Source organism: Calonectris borealis, chromosome 1, assembly GCF_964195595.1.
Source record: "Calonectris borealis chromosome 1, bCalBor7.hap1.2, whole genome shotgun sequence".
NCBI lineage: Eukaryota > Metazoa > Chordata > Aves > Procellariiformes > Procellariidae > Calonectris > Calonectris borealis.
The window spans coordinates 57,380,549-57,393,856 of NC_134312.1; the positions used below are offsets into that span (position 1 = coordinate 57,380,549).

The 13,308-nt window shown below is 45.2% G+C and overlaps 1 protein-coding gene and 1 long non-coding RNA gene across 2 annotated transcripts; one reads left to right on the top strand and one right to left on the bottom strand.

Moving 5' to 3' along the window:
• Positions 1–3,051: 3,051 nt before the first annotated feature.
• On the bottom strand, positions 3,052–6,172 carry LOC142084364 (uncharacterized). The gene is made up of 3 exons (XR_012674340.1): positions 5,995–6,172; positions 3,799–3,975; positions 3,052–3,471 (listed from the first exon to the last, which is right to left on the bottom strand). It is a non-coding gene; the product is annotated as an uncharacterized LOC142084364 (long non-coding RNA).
• RPS19BP1 (ribosomal protein S19 binding protein 1) lies at positions 6,135–8,531 on the top strand. Its single transcript, XM_075154944.1, has 4 exons — positions 6,135–6,266; positions 6,358–6,498; positions 6,780–6,877; positions 7,850–8,531. Exons 1-4 carry the CDS (start codon positions 6,218–6,220, stop codon positions 7,982–7,984), a joined length of 423 nt encoding a protein of 140 aa, XP_075011045.1. The 5' UTR covers positions 6,135–6,217; the 3' UTR covers positions 7,985–8,531.
• The last annotated feature ends 4,777 nt before the right edge of the window (positions 8,532–13,308 follow it).

The following is a 13,308-nucleotide window of genomic DNA, read 5'->3' on the forward strand; positions in this document are numbered from 1 at the left end:
TCTAGTTAAAGAATGTTATACTCAGAATCTTGTCTCAAAATCCCTGTTTCAATTTCTGTCCATTTTCTGTGTATTCAGCAGGGGAATATTTTTAGGGGTGAATTTCTCAGATTCTAGCAGGGAATATCTATAGTTCTGACTAAAACACAAAAGAAAGCTAAGAAGAGCAAATCAAACAATGTAAGGGAGGAATAAAGAGTAAGTTGAAAGCCAAAGGTGAAACAAAAGAAGGTGGTCAAGTGTCAAGCCAGGGAGGCCAGTCTGCAGTTGAAAACGGAAAGACCGGTTCTAGAAGCACAAAAGGAAAAAGAAAAGATAGGCTGAAATCCAGAGGGAAGAAAAGAAAAAAACTAAGTCAACAGGTAACAGTCCAGCTGCTTGAAGCTGCTTTGAAAGGAAAACAAAGCTCCTGGTAAGCTTGGAGGCTCAGATGCTGGTAACTGAAGTGTAAGACTCATCAAGCCCCTCGCTAACTGTAAGCTTCCAAAGTTACAAGGGAAGATGTCCTGGAAGATTCTTCAAGAGCTTCCACCAAACACCTCGTAACTCCTGGAAGCTGTGCTGATCCAGCACTGCCAGTGACACAAAACCACAAAAATTAACAAGTCGGATCCCCAAAAAGCAACATATGGGCCCGAAGCTCATATTCATACTCATATTCAAAGTTACTGAAAGTTTTTCAATAACCCCCAGTGTGTACATATGGCAGTAGGTGTTGTCCATGCTATACTCACCTTCCTACAATGCATTCCATTCAGCCTGACAATCTATAAAGCAAACTTCTACTCACTCCAATCCCTGTATCAGTCCTGCCTTTGCCTCCTTCCTGTGTCTGCCACCTGTTATGCCCGTTCTCCAGCATTTAGCAGTTCGTAGTCCACAGCTCCCCTACATTTTGTTCACTCAGGCCCATCCCTGCTCCACCAAAGGATCTTTATCCTCTCTTCCCAGGTTTTTAGGGAAAAGGAAAAGCAACTACAGCGGGATACCTTTTGGCCTTCTACACTGGAGGAAACAGTGGCAGTAAGCTCCACCACTTTCTCCCAGAGCCAGTGCTGCAGGAATGAAGTAGGTGGGGAGGGCAGGAGGAAGACCCAGGAACCATCTCCATGGCCCACAGAAGTAAAAGTCAGTCACTCTGAGCCCTGGAATCCTTCTACTACTTCCTCCCCCTCCTGACATTTAAGGATAGCGGTGGGAAACAGAGAGGGCAATCATTCCTCTCCAGCTGCAGACCTGTTTGCCTGCTCCAATCTAGGAAGCATGCAAGAGCAGCAGATGCCCTTCTGAAGAGATTTTTCCCTTCGGGCAAAGATAGAAAGTATGAGGGCACTGGAAGTTCAGGCATTTTTGTGAGTCTGGGTGCAAAACCCCATTATTTCTGATCAGAAAAACCTTGTGACACCAACTCTGTATTATATGCAAAATATTACTAGCAAAGTGCTTTCTTCTAGTATTCTAAGCCCTGAAGAAGGACTTGTTTTTTTTCCAAATATAACATTTATGTTCTCAAAAATATTACCTCTTTCTACAAAGGGGGCTCCTACAGCTTCAGTAAAGCTACTGATGCTTGCTCTCTTCCCATTTGAGCCAAAAAACAGCAGGTGGAGAACAAGGATATGTTTTGGGCTGAGCTTCCACATTGCCATTCAGAAGATCTAGTCTGGGCATTCATCCTGTCTCAGCTACTTTGCGAGTTGCTTAATCTTTGTGCCTCTTTATCTCATCTGTATAGGAGGATAATAACGTTTATCTTCTTCAGGAGCAAAGTTCATTTCTTACTACAGCATCTAGTATGGTGGGAACCTGATTTAATCTTAACCTGTGCCAACATTATCTGCAGAAGCTGTGCAAGGCAGAGCCAGCTTCTTGGTGACCTGGAACAGGCTGAAAAGTGCATGGAAGATGTAGGTATCTGCACTGGCTTAAAAAAAAAACAAACTCACAATTAAAAAATCAGAATAAAAGACTTTCTGTCAGTCTAAAGTAACTAGACACTTATCCATGCAAGTGTATGAATCAAAGCATTGTCCAGCCCTTGTTCAAATTCAGTAGGCCAGAAAGTCCAATTGCTTTTCAAAGGCACGTCACACAGTTAAAGGACAAAGGTGCCTATGTACTTGAGGTACAGGGCAGGCAGTGATCCATGGTTCTTTGTATGAACAGTGACCACAATACAAACTGCTTCAAGTTGGCAAACAGCTAAATAGGAATGACAGCAGCTTTGAATACTGCTGTTCAAGAGAAAATACAGAATATGGGGTGTGGTGAAACTGGACAGCGTCTAAAGCAAAGCACATTCCATAATCCACACGTGAAGAAACATGCAGAGATGAAAATGTTATAAATCAGCTTGAAAATCGGTCTGATTCATTTTGGAAGAGAAAATACAGATATATGTGTCAGTGTGGACAATACCAAATGTTCAATTATCAGGATCCCATTTCCCAAAATCATAAGACTGTTTTTCAAAAAGCCCTAAACTAAATAAATGCTTGTGATTGTTGTCTTTTACATCGAATGCTGCCTGCGGCTTCTGTTTTCTAACATTCTTCACAATATTCCTTCAGACTGAGACTCCTACATCACCCCCTGAATCCAGAAGTTGCCACAGACAGCAGTATGATTAACCATGAATATCATTAACGTCTTTGTTAGCATGTAGTACAGAATAGTAAGGTGGAAGAGGCCAAATGTACAATAATCTCCGATATCTTCCAAAGCCTAGAATAATAGGGAGAAGAATAGTCACTCCAAGATGAACCAGAAACGTTATCAACATATTCAAACAGGGAAAATTTCCATTTTTCAATGCCATAAGAAATAAAGCAGAAAGTGAACTGATAATATTTACATATGGAAGTTACTTAAAACTTAAACTGATCTGTATGCTGGGTTATTTGTAATTGAAAAGCCAGCTAGCTCATGGGTACCCACTGAGGCATGAGATTTAAAGAAAGCTATAAAACATGAACATCAGCCGCAGAAAGCTTTCGAAGATAGCTTAACTCTCAGAAACAAAGACTTTCTCAATCTGAAATGCAGCGCCTGTGGTTTTTGCCATCCAAAGTTAGATTATTCAGGCTCTAAGGTAGCAATTTATTTGGATGTTATACATTTAAATGAACACCATTTGACATTCATTCTGTCCCCAACGCGCTTCAGAGAGCTAACTGCACTGATTTTGGAGGTATTACAAAGTGATGAAGTTTTCCTGGATGAAATTTTAATTTGAGCGGAGGCCTTAAAACAGTACAATGAAATACTGATTTTTTTTTACTGACACAGAGACAGAGTCTCCTAACATTAAATTTTTAATAGTACATACCAGTCTGGAAAAAGCTATTTGTAGGGTCTGCTCAACTGCTTTCAACAGTGATTCAGGTAAAAGAAAGTGATAGTTAAATGTGTATATTATGATGAAATAGGGAACATATCCTCACTGTGAGAGTGACAAATCCATGGAAGCTCCTGCAAAGAGAAATACAGCATTTATATGTTGCATTCAGCATAAAGCAGATTTATCAAACACAGGTTAGTCAACTTAATCTTAGGTCAACAGAGGATATTTTATGGTTTATGACACATAGGAGAGGAGATTATGTGATCCAAATGCATAAATTCTACATATATACAGGTTTAAAGGAACATATAATACACAAGCAAAATCCAGTTCATAGCAAGAGATGATCGTACATTCTTAATATAAGTCAATAAACTGATCTTGTTTAGCACTGCAGGGAAAAAATGTAAGCACAGTTCTCTATAAAAGTCAAAGAGCACGGGAAGAATCTGCACCTGTGTCTGCAGGCGTATGACAGGTATTAGTTGTACCAAAGTCACCCGGACAGAGACATGACAGACGCTATTATCACCGTGTCTGCCAAGACGAAGCACAGCTGAAGCCAGAACACAGTTAGGAGAAACATTAATGATCATGCCCCGAGAAAAGCTGCCAGATCCTGTTAAAAGGAGCTGAAGAAATACAATGTATTAATAATAGGTACGTGATTTCACAAAGTGTCAAAAAATCCACGGCCATGTTGGACCATAATCTTTGGTAACAGATCCAAACCTGGGGAACGTGTCACACCACGAAGCATGCATCCATTTAACTTCTTGGTGCACTAACTAGCTCCAAGAGCCTGACCAGACTCTGAGGCAGGAGACTGTGAATGCAGCTAAGAGATGCCTTGCCTTCCCTCTTCAGCAAAGTGACCCCCGTGCACTCATTAAATTTTATTCTGCAGGTAATTGCTGACTAAAACCATAGCGAGTCTGCACTCAACCTTGCTGGTCAAAGGAGGTGTTGCCTGTATTACGGTTTCTTGCTACTGAAGGTATTTAATAAGAAGGGAGTCAGATTTTCTGAGACCTACATAATTGAGAGCTTTATTAATTGATGCAACAGAAATAGAAATAGCATAGTATTGGTAATGGTTTACTTGTGAGGTAGAAAAGGGCATATATTTTCCATCAACAGGATAATAAATCAGTGCAGCTTGTACCATGCTAATTTGTTAAACATGTTTTGTCGTGTTAGTAACAAAGATGTTTTTGTATCAGGTGCCTTCATAAGGCATTTATGAGGTTACACCGTTCTGACACTAAGCATGTGTAACAATGTATTAGGTGATCCTAATAAAGTTAAGTTATGCAAATGTAGTGTTAACCAGCAGAATAAGCTATCTTGAATATACTATGCAATATGTAACCATGAAGAGCTTACAAGAACCTGTGAATTGTATTTTAGGGGCTAAAAGAGAGCGTTTGACTGATGAGGTATTTTTGGAAACGCCTTCCCCATGGTAAGATCACTGGCAGCTATCATTTATCTCTCTCTGACCAAGATAAAGATAATCTGAGTATATAAGCAATAACTAATCTTCTGCTGACTAGAATGCTCTCTAGTGCTCTCTTCAATTTCAGCAATAGGCTATTAACTCATTGCTTGTTCAGCTTCTCCTTTGCAAAACTACAACTACCTCTTTGTAACTGGAGGGACAAACCTGGCAGGGAACTAAGAGCTGAGCAAGCTCTATCTTCCACTAGCTCCTAACAGAAAACAAGAAAATGAAGAAGTGCTCTGCATTACACACCCAGTGACTGTCCCTCTGAATCAATCAAAAAATGGTCCTCATTACTGTAAAAGGAAAATTAAGAGTGAGAAGCGACATGCTGAACAAGCACTAAATGGTTAATGCCCCCCAGCCCTGAAGCCTGGAATGAGTACCAAACAGGTCTTGTCCAGAAAAATGTATTAGCACCATCGCACCGGCAGATACCGACACAGGATGCCAGGATCCATGCAGGGAGGGATTCAGAAGAGAATGAACAATAAAAAGGCAGGCATTGACATCTGCAGAGGCTGGAAAACAATTTCTGGAGAATTAATGTCTTTTAATGAACCAAGGTTTAACTGTTATCCATCCCCACTAGAGATCATTACTACGAGAAACAATGAGAGCCGCTTGTACCACTTTCTCCCTGCAGGACATGTCTGAGGGAGAATAAACCTCTCCTCCTCCAGCATCAGCTTGTTACTGCCAGCACTGGCTATAATTGAATAAGCTTTATTCAGATGATAGCTAAATTTAGCAGATATTAGCATCAAGTCTCTAGAGGGGCAAAAACGGGGGAGGAAAGCTTTAAATAAATAGACTAAAGTAATACTGAATAATGGATGTAATTTATGGCGGAGTGAACCTCTGTGCCTGAGGAGCCTAGCATAGAGTTACACCTGGGTTTTGGGGCCTTGCCAAGACAAAACATGACACCGCTGTTGGCCATTCCCTTTCTGCCCGGCCTATATTTATTATTATCCCTGTGATGGCAGGGGCTGCTCAGAGCCCTGATCCCACTGCAGTGGCTCCATGAAGGTGTAACACAGAGGGCCTGCGGGCCAGCTGCCGGACCACACACTGCAGAGGCGGGAGAGAGGGCCGATAAGCAAGGGCCAGCACGAAGAACCCGGCGCACCCCACTGTGGCCCACCTGAGCCCAAGACGGCTCTGAGGTAATCTCCACACAACATGGCGCCACAACATGGCGCCCACAGCCCTTCTCGCCCAACGCTCGCCGCAAGTCCTTCTGCGCATGCGCGCCAGGCCTCGCCCGGGGGCGGAAGTGTGGCACTGCGGAGACGGACGTGGCGTCACACGCGGGCGGAAGTGTGGCGCCGAGCCGGAAGTTGGCCGCCGGCGGGGGTTGTGCGGTCATGTCGGCCTCCCTGTTGCGGCGCGGCCTGGAGCTGCTGGAGGCGCCGGGTGGGCCCTTGGGGACCGGGGGATGTGGGGGCGGGGAGGCTGTTATTCCTGGCGTACGGCTTGAGTAATCCCGTCCCTCTTCCCGCTGCAGGCCGGCTAAAGGCCCCGCCGGGACTCCAGCGGGGGCGGGACGGCCCCAGGGCGGCGGGAGCTGCGAGGCGGAGGAAGAGGGCGCCGGAGCCCGGCAGGAACAAGGCCACGGTCAAGGGCAGAGTCGTGAAGTCGGCGATAGGTGAGTCCCGGCCCGGCTCCGGGGAGGGCGGGGGGAAGCAGCTTTGCCGCGCTCCGCAGCCCTCGCGCCGGGTCCCCTCGTGGTGTCCCACAGCCCCCTCCCGGTCGCTTGTGTCCATCCCTTCCCGTCCTCCTGGGTGCCCTTCTGGTGTCCCTCACTTAAACACAGCCTGATCTGTGGAAGCACCCCTATCCCTGACACCCTGTAGCGGTGTCTCTTTCTCCCGGGGCCTTGCCCGGATGAGCATCTGATGTGTTTTGTCCCGCTTTGCTCTGACCTAGAGGAGTATCACAAGAAGAAGGCTGTGAATCACTTGAGAGCAAACCTGCAGTACATGTTGAAGGGACGATTTGTTGCAAACAAAGCCATCACAGAACAAGTAAGACTGTCACTTCTTTGTTTGGGCGTCTGCTTCTGCTGAGGAACACAGGTGAATGGGAATCATCCCTAGGTCTTCCAGCTGTGCAAAGGAGTCAAGTCAAGTTTCTGTCTGGAAGTGGCCTTGAGAAATTTCTTTGTGCACTGGCAAAGCAACTTACTAAGCTTGAAACTCTTGTTGATACATTGTCCCCTACGATGTTCCCTGATACTAGTTAAAATCTACTGACAACAGTTGGCTTTTCTTAATTTCTAAAGACATTTCATAGCTTCAGCTGGCAAAGAAGTCCTGGTTCAGACCTTCTCCTTACTGTTGATTGATTTGTCTTTCTCTGTAGCTGGAGGCTGTTTAGCAAGGAACCAGATGTGGTGCTGGCTCATATAATAGGAATTTCATAGCATCTTGAATGATGTTTCTCATAACCTGAGAATTTAACCAGTCGTCTTCCCCAAAAGGTAGTCCCATGCTGGGATTTGAAGAGAATAGCTGACACTGCCAGAACCTTGGGCTATTTTTATGAGATATGGGCTTTTAACTTACATAAACAAACCAAGCGGTTTAGGTCAATGTTTCTCAGGGTGGAGGTTGTGAAAGGAGGTGATGGTGTATTAGAAAATGCTGAGGGAATTCCACCAACTTGTTGAGTTTTCAGGTTGTCTTGTGGAGAAACAGGATGAAAGAAGGTCCCAGTTTCAGAAATGTCTGAATCGAAATCGGTGTTTCTATCTCTGTGACAGTTACCAGAGAGTGGTTTTCCTATTTGGCTCCAAATAGTAGGTTGGTTTGCTGTTGTCCCAGTGACCTGCTTTGGTTAACATCAGTGGTTGCCTCTCACTTTTCTTTGGAGGCATTCCAGGATATAGCAGGGGACCAGCAGAATAGCTGGGATGCTGCAGGTAGGCTTGAAAATCACCGTTTTGTGGTTTGGTCTGGATAACAATGTTGTTTTTTCCTTTTTTTTATTGTCTGAAGGTTCTTGCTCAGAACAGAGGCAGGAAGTCCAAAGATCAGCCTCCAAAGAAGGCGGCAAAGAAGAAACCTGAGGGCACTGTCTTTACTGAGGAAGATTTCCGTAAATTTGAGAGAGAATACTTTGGGAGACCGTAAACAACATGACAGGGATTCTTGCAGGTCCAGTCTTTCTACAGCTGAGTGTTAAGCATGCAGGACTGGCCGTTTCCTCAGTGTGTTTGAGGTGGGACATCAGAGGTGTGCCTCTGTCAGCAAGTGCTTTCATGTCACGCTTGCAGAGAAACTCTGCATCTGTGCAGAACTTGTTACTGGCCAGCTACAGCCATGGAGATTCTCTTGGCTCTGACATGTGTGGTCCTTATAATCTCCAGCCAGCGTGTCTTGCATTCTTAATATAGAAGGGTGGACCAAGCCAGATATAAATCTTGTTCCCCTTCCTCAGGATGTAAGGCTTCTGCTACCTGTGTTATTTGGCAGGGAGCATTTAAAGTACTGTCTCTGAATGGAGAAATGTTTTGGACCAGCAGTAATAAATCATCGGAAGGGAAGGATGCTTTGAAAAGACTGTTAAACCTGAGTGGCCTTGCAGTTTCTGTTCTTATTACAGCCTCTGTCAGGTTTTTCAGTCATTGCAAAAACTTTGTATATGTCGTTTGATTAAATAGTTGTTGCAAACACTGCCTATCTTTGCCTTTGTAATAGTGATTGTTATGACAGGCTATGACTGATGAAGACAAACCGTGTCACTGTTCTGATCCAAGCATCCCTCTCTTTAGCATGACTCAGTTATGTGAATGGCCTCTCTGATTCATGTTGACACATGTATTTAATCTGACATGCTCAGGCCTTCAAAGAGTGCAGGTTGGAATGGAGACGACTCCTCTGTTTTGCCTACTCACGGTCTCCCCTCTCCAAGGAAGAGGCCTGACATGGAGAAAGTTGTCCTTTGGATGCTTACGCCTGAGCCTCCCACTGAGGGAGTGGTGTTCAGCCACACCAGGAGGGCACCGCTGCTGGGTGCTGCCAGCTCCTGTAGCCAGGAGGGGTTGTGACCCAGAGGTTAGCCTCGGCGTGAAGTTAAAATCTGAGACAGAGGTTGTGGTGCTGGGTTGAAGGGAAATTTTTTTCTATTAGACTACTGCTGCAACAAATAGAAGGTCCAGCAGGTGGGAGTGTTGTTCCAGACACTCTTCCTTGCTAAATCACTGTAAATGTGCTTCTGGGAAGCTCCTGCCACTGCACTTTCCTGCCCCTTACCTAAGAAAATAAGAAGTGTGTTCCCTTTGGGAAAAAAAGAGGTAAGGAGAAGGACTAATGCCAAGCTTTGGTTAGACTCAGGAGTTGATTACAAGGGGCTTGGCTGACTTGAGTAGCAGCTGCTTAGATGTCAGCACTGGAGAGAATTTGGTATCCTTTCCTTGCCCTCTGGTTATAATTCCTGGTGCCGTCCTCTTAAGTCTGCACCTCTGTTGTGTTCTTTCCCTCTTGTCTGCGTGGGAGGGAAAGTCACCCGATGTATGAGGTCCAGACAGGGGAAATAGTGAACATACTGAAGTGCGTGTACTTGAATTGTGTAATAGCACCTGGGAGGGTATTTCTTGTAATAGGATCAAGTTCAACTATCTACAGCCAAAAGTGGTAAATATAGAACAGTTCAAAGACCGATTCCCTTCTTTTTCAGTTTGTTCTTGCTCCCAAAGTTAAAAAAAGACAGTTAAAAAAAGATGTGTAAAAAAAAAAAAAAAAAGAGAATGACTGTTTGCTTCTTAAAAGAATGTAAATACTATTGTTTGAAAAGTAGTTGAGCAAAATGTGTATGCAGCACATGTCTCCCTAAAACCTCTGCGCCTGCTGCAGTGTGTGTGAGCTGGTCTAATACGTGTAGCTCTGTGTGGAGCTGTGACGGAGACCATTAAGTCTGAAAAAACTGGCTATGCCACAACTTGACTTTTGAAAGGGGTGGATTTCTGGATTGCTATTTTGTTTCATGCCCTCATCTTCAGTATTTAGCAGTTCCTTTGACCTTATAGAGGTCCTTCATGTCACCCCCTGTGCTTCCTTTACCAGTTCCTCCTACGCACCCTTGTTTCTTGTGGTTGTTCAGCTCCTGGGCCCTTCTTCTGCAGGCTGAGGAAAGCAAATCCTCATCCTTTGTTGCTCCAGAAAGGAGCACTAGGGTAATGTGGTTCACTCCCTTTGTACAAAACCCAGCTTGTTTGCTTGCAAATGTAAGCAAACAGGAAAGCTGCTCTTTCAAAGTTAATGAGGAACTTTAAAGTTGGGCCCAGAGCAGTTTTCCCCAAGGATAACACCCTCCCGATCTATGGAGTTTTAAAGTTGGATGGGAGCTCTCATTACTGGCTGGAAAGACTATTAGGGCCAACACAAGTAATCAGCATACTTCTTGTGACTATATGCAATGAGGTGTTGTATTGTTGAAGAGAGTAAAGGTACCTGACAGACTGGATTTTGCCATCTGAAATCAAACTTCATTGTACAGCCAACAATATCCTTAAATAAATGAAACTTCATCTTGGGGGAGGAAAGAAAACCAAGCAGAAGTGAACGGGTGGCTCTAGATAAACCATCTTCTGCAAGGGCAAAGATCTGATATGTTCTAGCCTTGATTTTCCACCTCTCTAGCAGAGCTGGAGCTCCCAGGCAAGAACAGCAGTGCCACCTGCACACTGGGTAGATGAGGACAGAAGGTGGCCCCTGAGGGGAATGTCTTCAAGCTAGAGGGGGGAATAGGTACCAGCCTGCTGCATGTCCCTGGTGGTAAGCTAAAGCTAAGCATCTTCTTACACTCCCAACTGCCTATGTTATGGTCTAGTCACGCCTAGAGCGTGCCAGCTCCTTGGCTGTGCTGGGACCCGGGGAGATGGCTGTCTTAGAGCAACTTGTGCCATCTCTCTGTTCCTTGCAGCCAGACTTTGCTGCCCCACGAAAGAGAGAAGAGGGGGTCAGGGAAGGAGCAGCTGCCATAGCTGCTTTTTCTACTCGGCCTCTGGCCTCCGGTTCCCATGCTGGAAGCTAACACGCTGCAGCCCGCAACCCTTGGACCTGCCGGATGGCATTTCTCTCCTGCGCAGCTGCGAGCGGCGGTGCAGGGAGGCGTCCCGCTGCTGCGGGGCGAGGGCCGCGTGCTGGCTGAGCTCATCGGGCTGCTGGCTCTCTTCCCAGCTCTGCGACACCAGCTGAGCATCCTGCAGCAGAAAATAGAGATAGCTGAGCTAGGGAAGAAGGAGGGTGCCATCTTGCAGTGCATCCCCACCCACATGCAGCAGGGAGTCGGAATGGAAGGCAGCAGCAGCAGCTTTAATATAAATGCAAATAAAAGCTCTGGAGCGTTATTAATGTGGTAGAACCTTTCCAGGGAAACGGTTTAGAGGAGGCAGAATAGTTCCCAGATGCTCAGTGTTGAGCTAGCTTATTGTGAATAAGGTTCATCAAGCCGGTTAATGGCCGATTGCTCCGTTATGTGAATGGAAAGCACACAGGAAAATTTGTTTGGATGGGTACAAGCTAATGTTAGCCGATACAGCCTCTGCTGTATCAGCAAGTCTTTACTTCTTTAGTGTAGAAAGCAACAACAGCTAATATCAGCGTTATATGTGTATTGGGAGGGGGGAGGACTGCAAATGTAAACCAAGAAAACGTGTTTGCTCAGGACACTAACCAACTTCTTGCCTCTGAAATGACATAGCAGTAACAAACCTGGCTGCAAATGAACAAAGACAGACTGTAAAACTTGCTCAGGCGAACAAGACTTGAAATGCTGAAAACCAATGCTGTGGGGGAAAACCAAGGGAGGAGGGTCCTAAAAACCTTTGGGAATCTCAGTTCTCTGGTTTCTTTTTCATGACTGACTTCCATTTCAGTCTTGCTGATGACCAACACAGCATCAGCACCTACAACACCGACGGGCTCCTGAACACCTTGGGTAAGGGACTGGTTATTGTAGGAAGGGTGCACAGCAGCAGCGCCCTGAATAACTCACAAAAGAGAAGTTACAGCAAAAGGAAGTTTCTCATTTTGAGACAAGAAGACCATCAATTCAATTAAAAAGAGGAGTGTAAAAGCAACCAGGCTGCCTAATGCCTGCTTACAGCTCAAAATGTGGAACCCAGCCAAGCCAGGCTGAAGGGTTAGTAGGTTTGAGATGGATTAAAGGTTTGCATGTCTATCCATAGTTACATTAAATAGGATTAACAGTGCCAACCACTAACTGGTGGGGGCAGGGGAAATAAAAAGCATGAAGGTTGCTCTGCAGCTGTCTACAGGGTTACATGCACCTTTTTCTGAACGAATTAGCTGTTGGCAGGGCTAACCAGTAATCTAGCCAAGCTGGTCTGTCCTGAGCTGCACCGTTTGCGTGCCAGCAAGTTCATTTGTCTCCTTTAATGGGAGGCAAAGACTAGGTCTCTTTCTCCAACTGTCCACACGCTGCAATGGAGATGCAGAGGAGTTACAGAACTAGGAGATTCTCTGCCCTATATAAATTAAGCTGACGCGTCTGATGCGCTTGGAACTCGCTCCCTGCCATTTTTTACAAGGGTGTGTACGTGTAAAAGAGAGGAAAAGAGCAGCTGAAGGAGAAATGAGAGGCGGCTAGCCATTACTTGGAGAACATGCACCTATGTAATAGGGAAATTGGAGCTTGTGGGTAGAGCTAGCTTCATTCGGTGGCTTGTGACACTGCATGAGTGCACTGAAAATAATGCAAAGACAGCATACCTGGGATACCTGAGCAGCCAAAATGGTATTGCCTAGTTGGGGGACCAAAATCCTCTGTTAATTCACAAGGCCCAACTAAACAGCCTGAAGTATTTCAATGTGAAATTCAGCAAAGATGAGCATTTTTGGCCCAGCAAGGGATGCTCATGGTAAGACCCCAAGACTCTTTGCACTGGAAACGAAGTGCAACAGGAGTGCATTTGTTGGGCTGCTCGGCAAGGCTGGGAATACATCAGGAGGACGGAGGAAGGTACGTTGTCTCCAGAAGCTACTTGAACTGTATTCAGAAAAAAATCAGTATACACAAGATGGAAATTATGCGTATAGGAAGGACAATATAGATCCTGTTGTTTCTGAAGGCCTAAGCCTATGGAAAGATAAAGAAAACTGGTGTTATTCTGAACAAAAATTTATAGAGCTCCCACCCCAAAAAAGGGCTTTCTGAATTAGAAACAGGTTTAGTAAGTGGAGAAGAAGGGTGGCTACACAGCAGTGAGGGTTGAGAAAGCAAGGGACATCTCAAAACAGAGAAAGCATATGGATATGCCAAGAACAGAAGACGAACCATACCTAAAAGAAAGGTGAGGCAATACTTAACGAGGCTGTGGGAAACGCAGGCGAGACAAGGAGTGTATTTTTTTCAAGAGGCACGTGACTCCTCTCTGGAGAGGACATGGCTTTGGGGCCGGGGGAGAGGGGGCTGTGACCGGACTATCACTGTG

Bases quoted from the DNA above. Each gene is read 5' to 3' on its own strand.
- RPS19BP1 (XM_075154944.1), top strand. From the start codon at position 6,218: ATGTCGGCCTCCCTGTTGCGGCGCGGCCTGGAGCTGCTGGAGGCGCCG. The intron at 6,499-6,779 runs GTGAGTCCCGGC...GCTCTGACCTAG, and splicing joins AGTCGTGAAGTCGGCGATAG to AGGAGTATCACAAGAAGAAG. The intron at 6,878-7,849 runs GTAAGACTGTCA...TATTGTCTGAAG, and splicing joins ACAAAGCCATCACAGAACAA to GTTCTTGCTCAGAACAGAGG.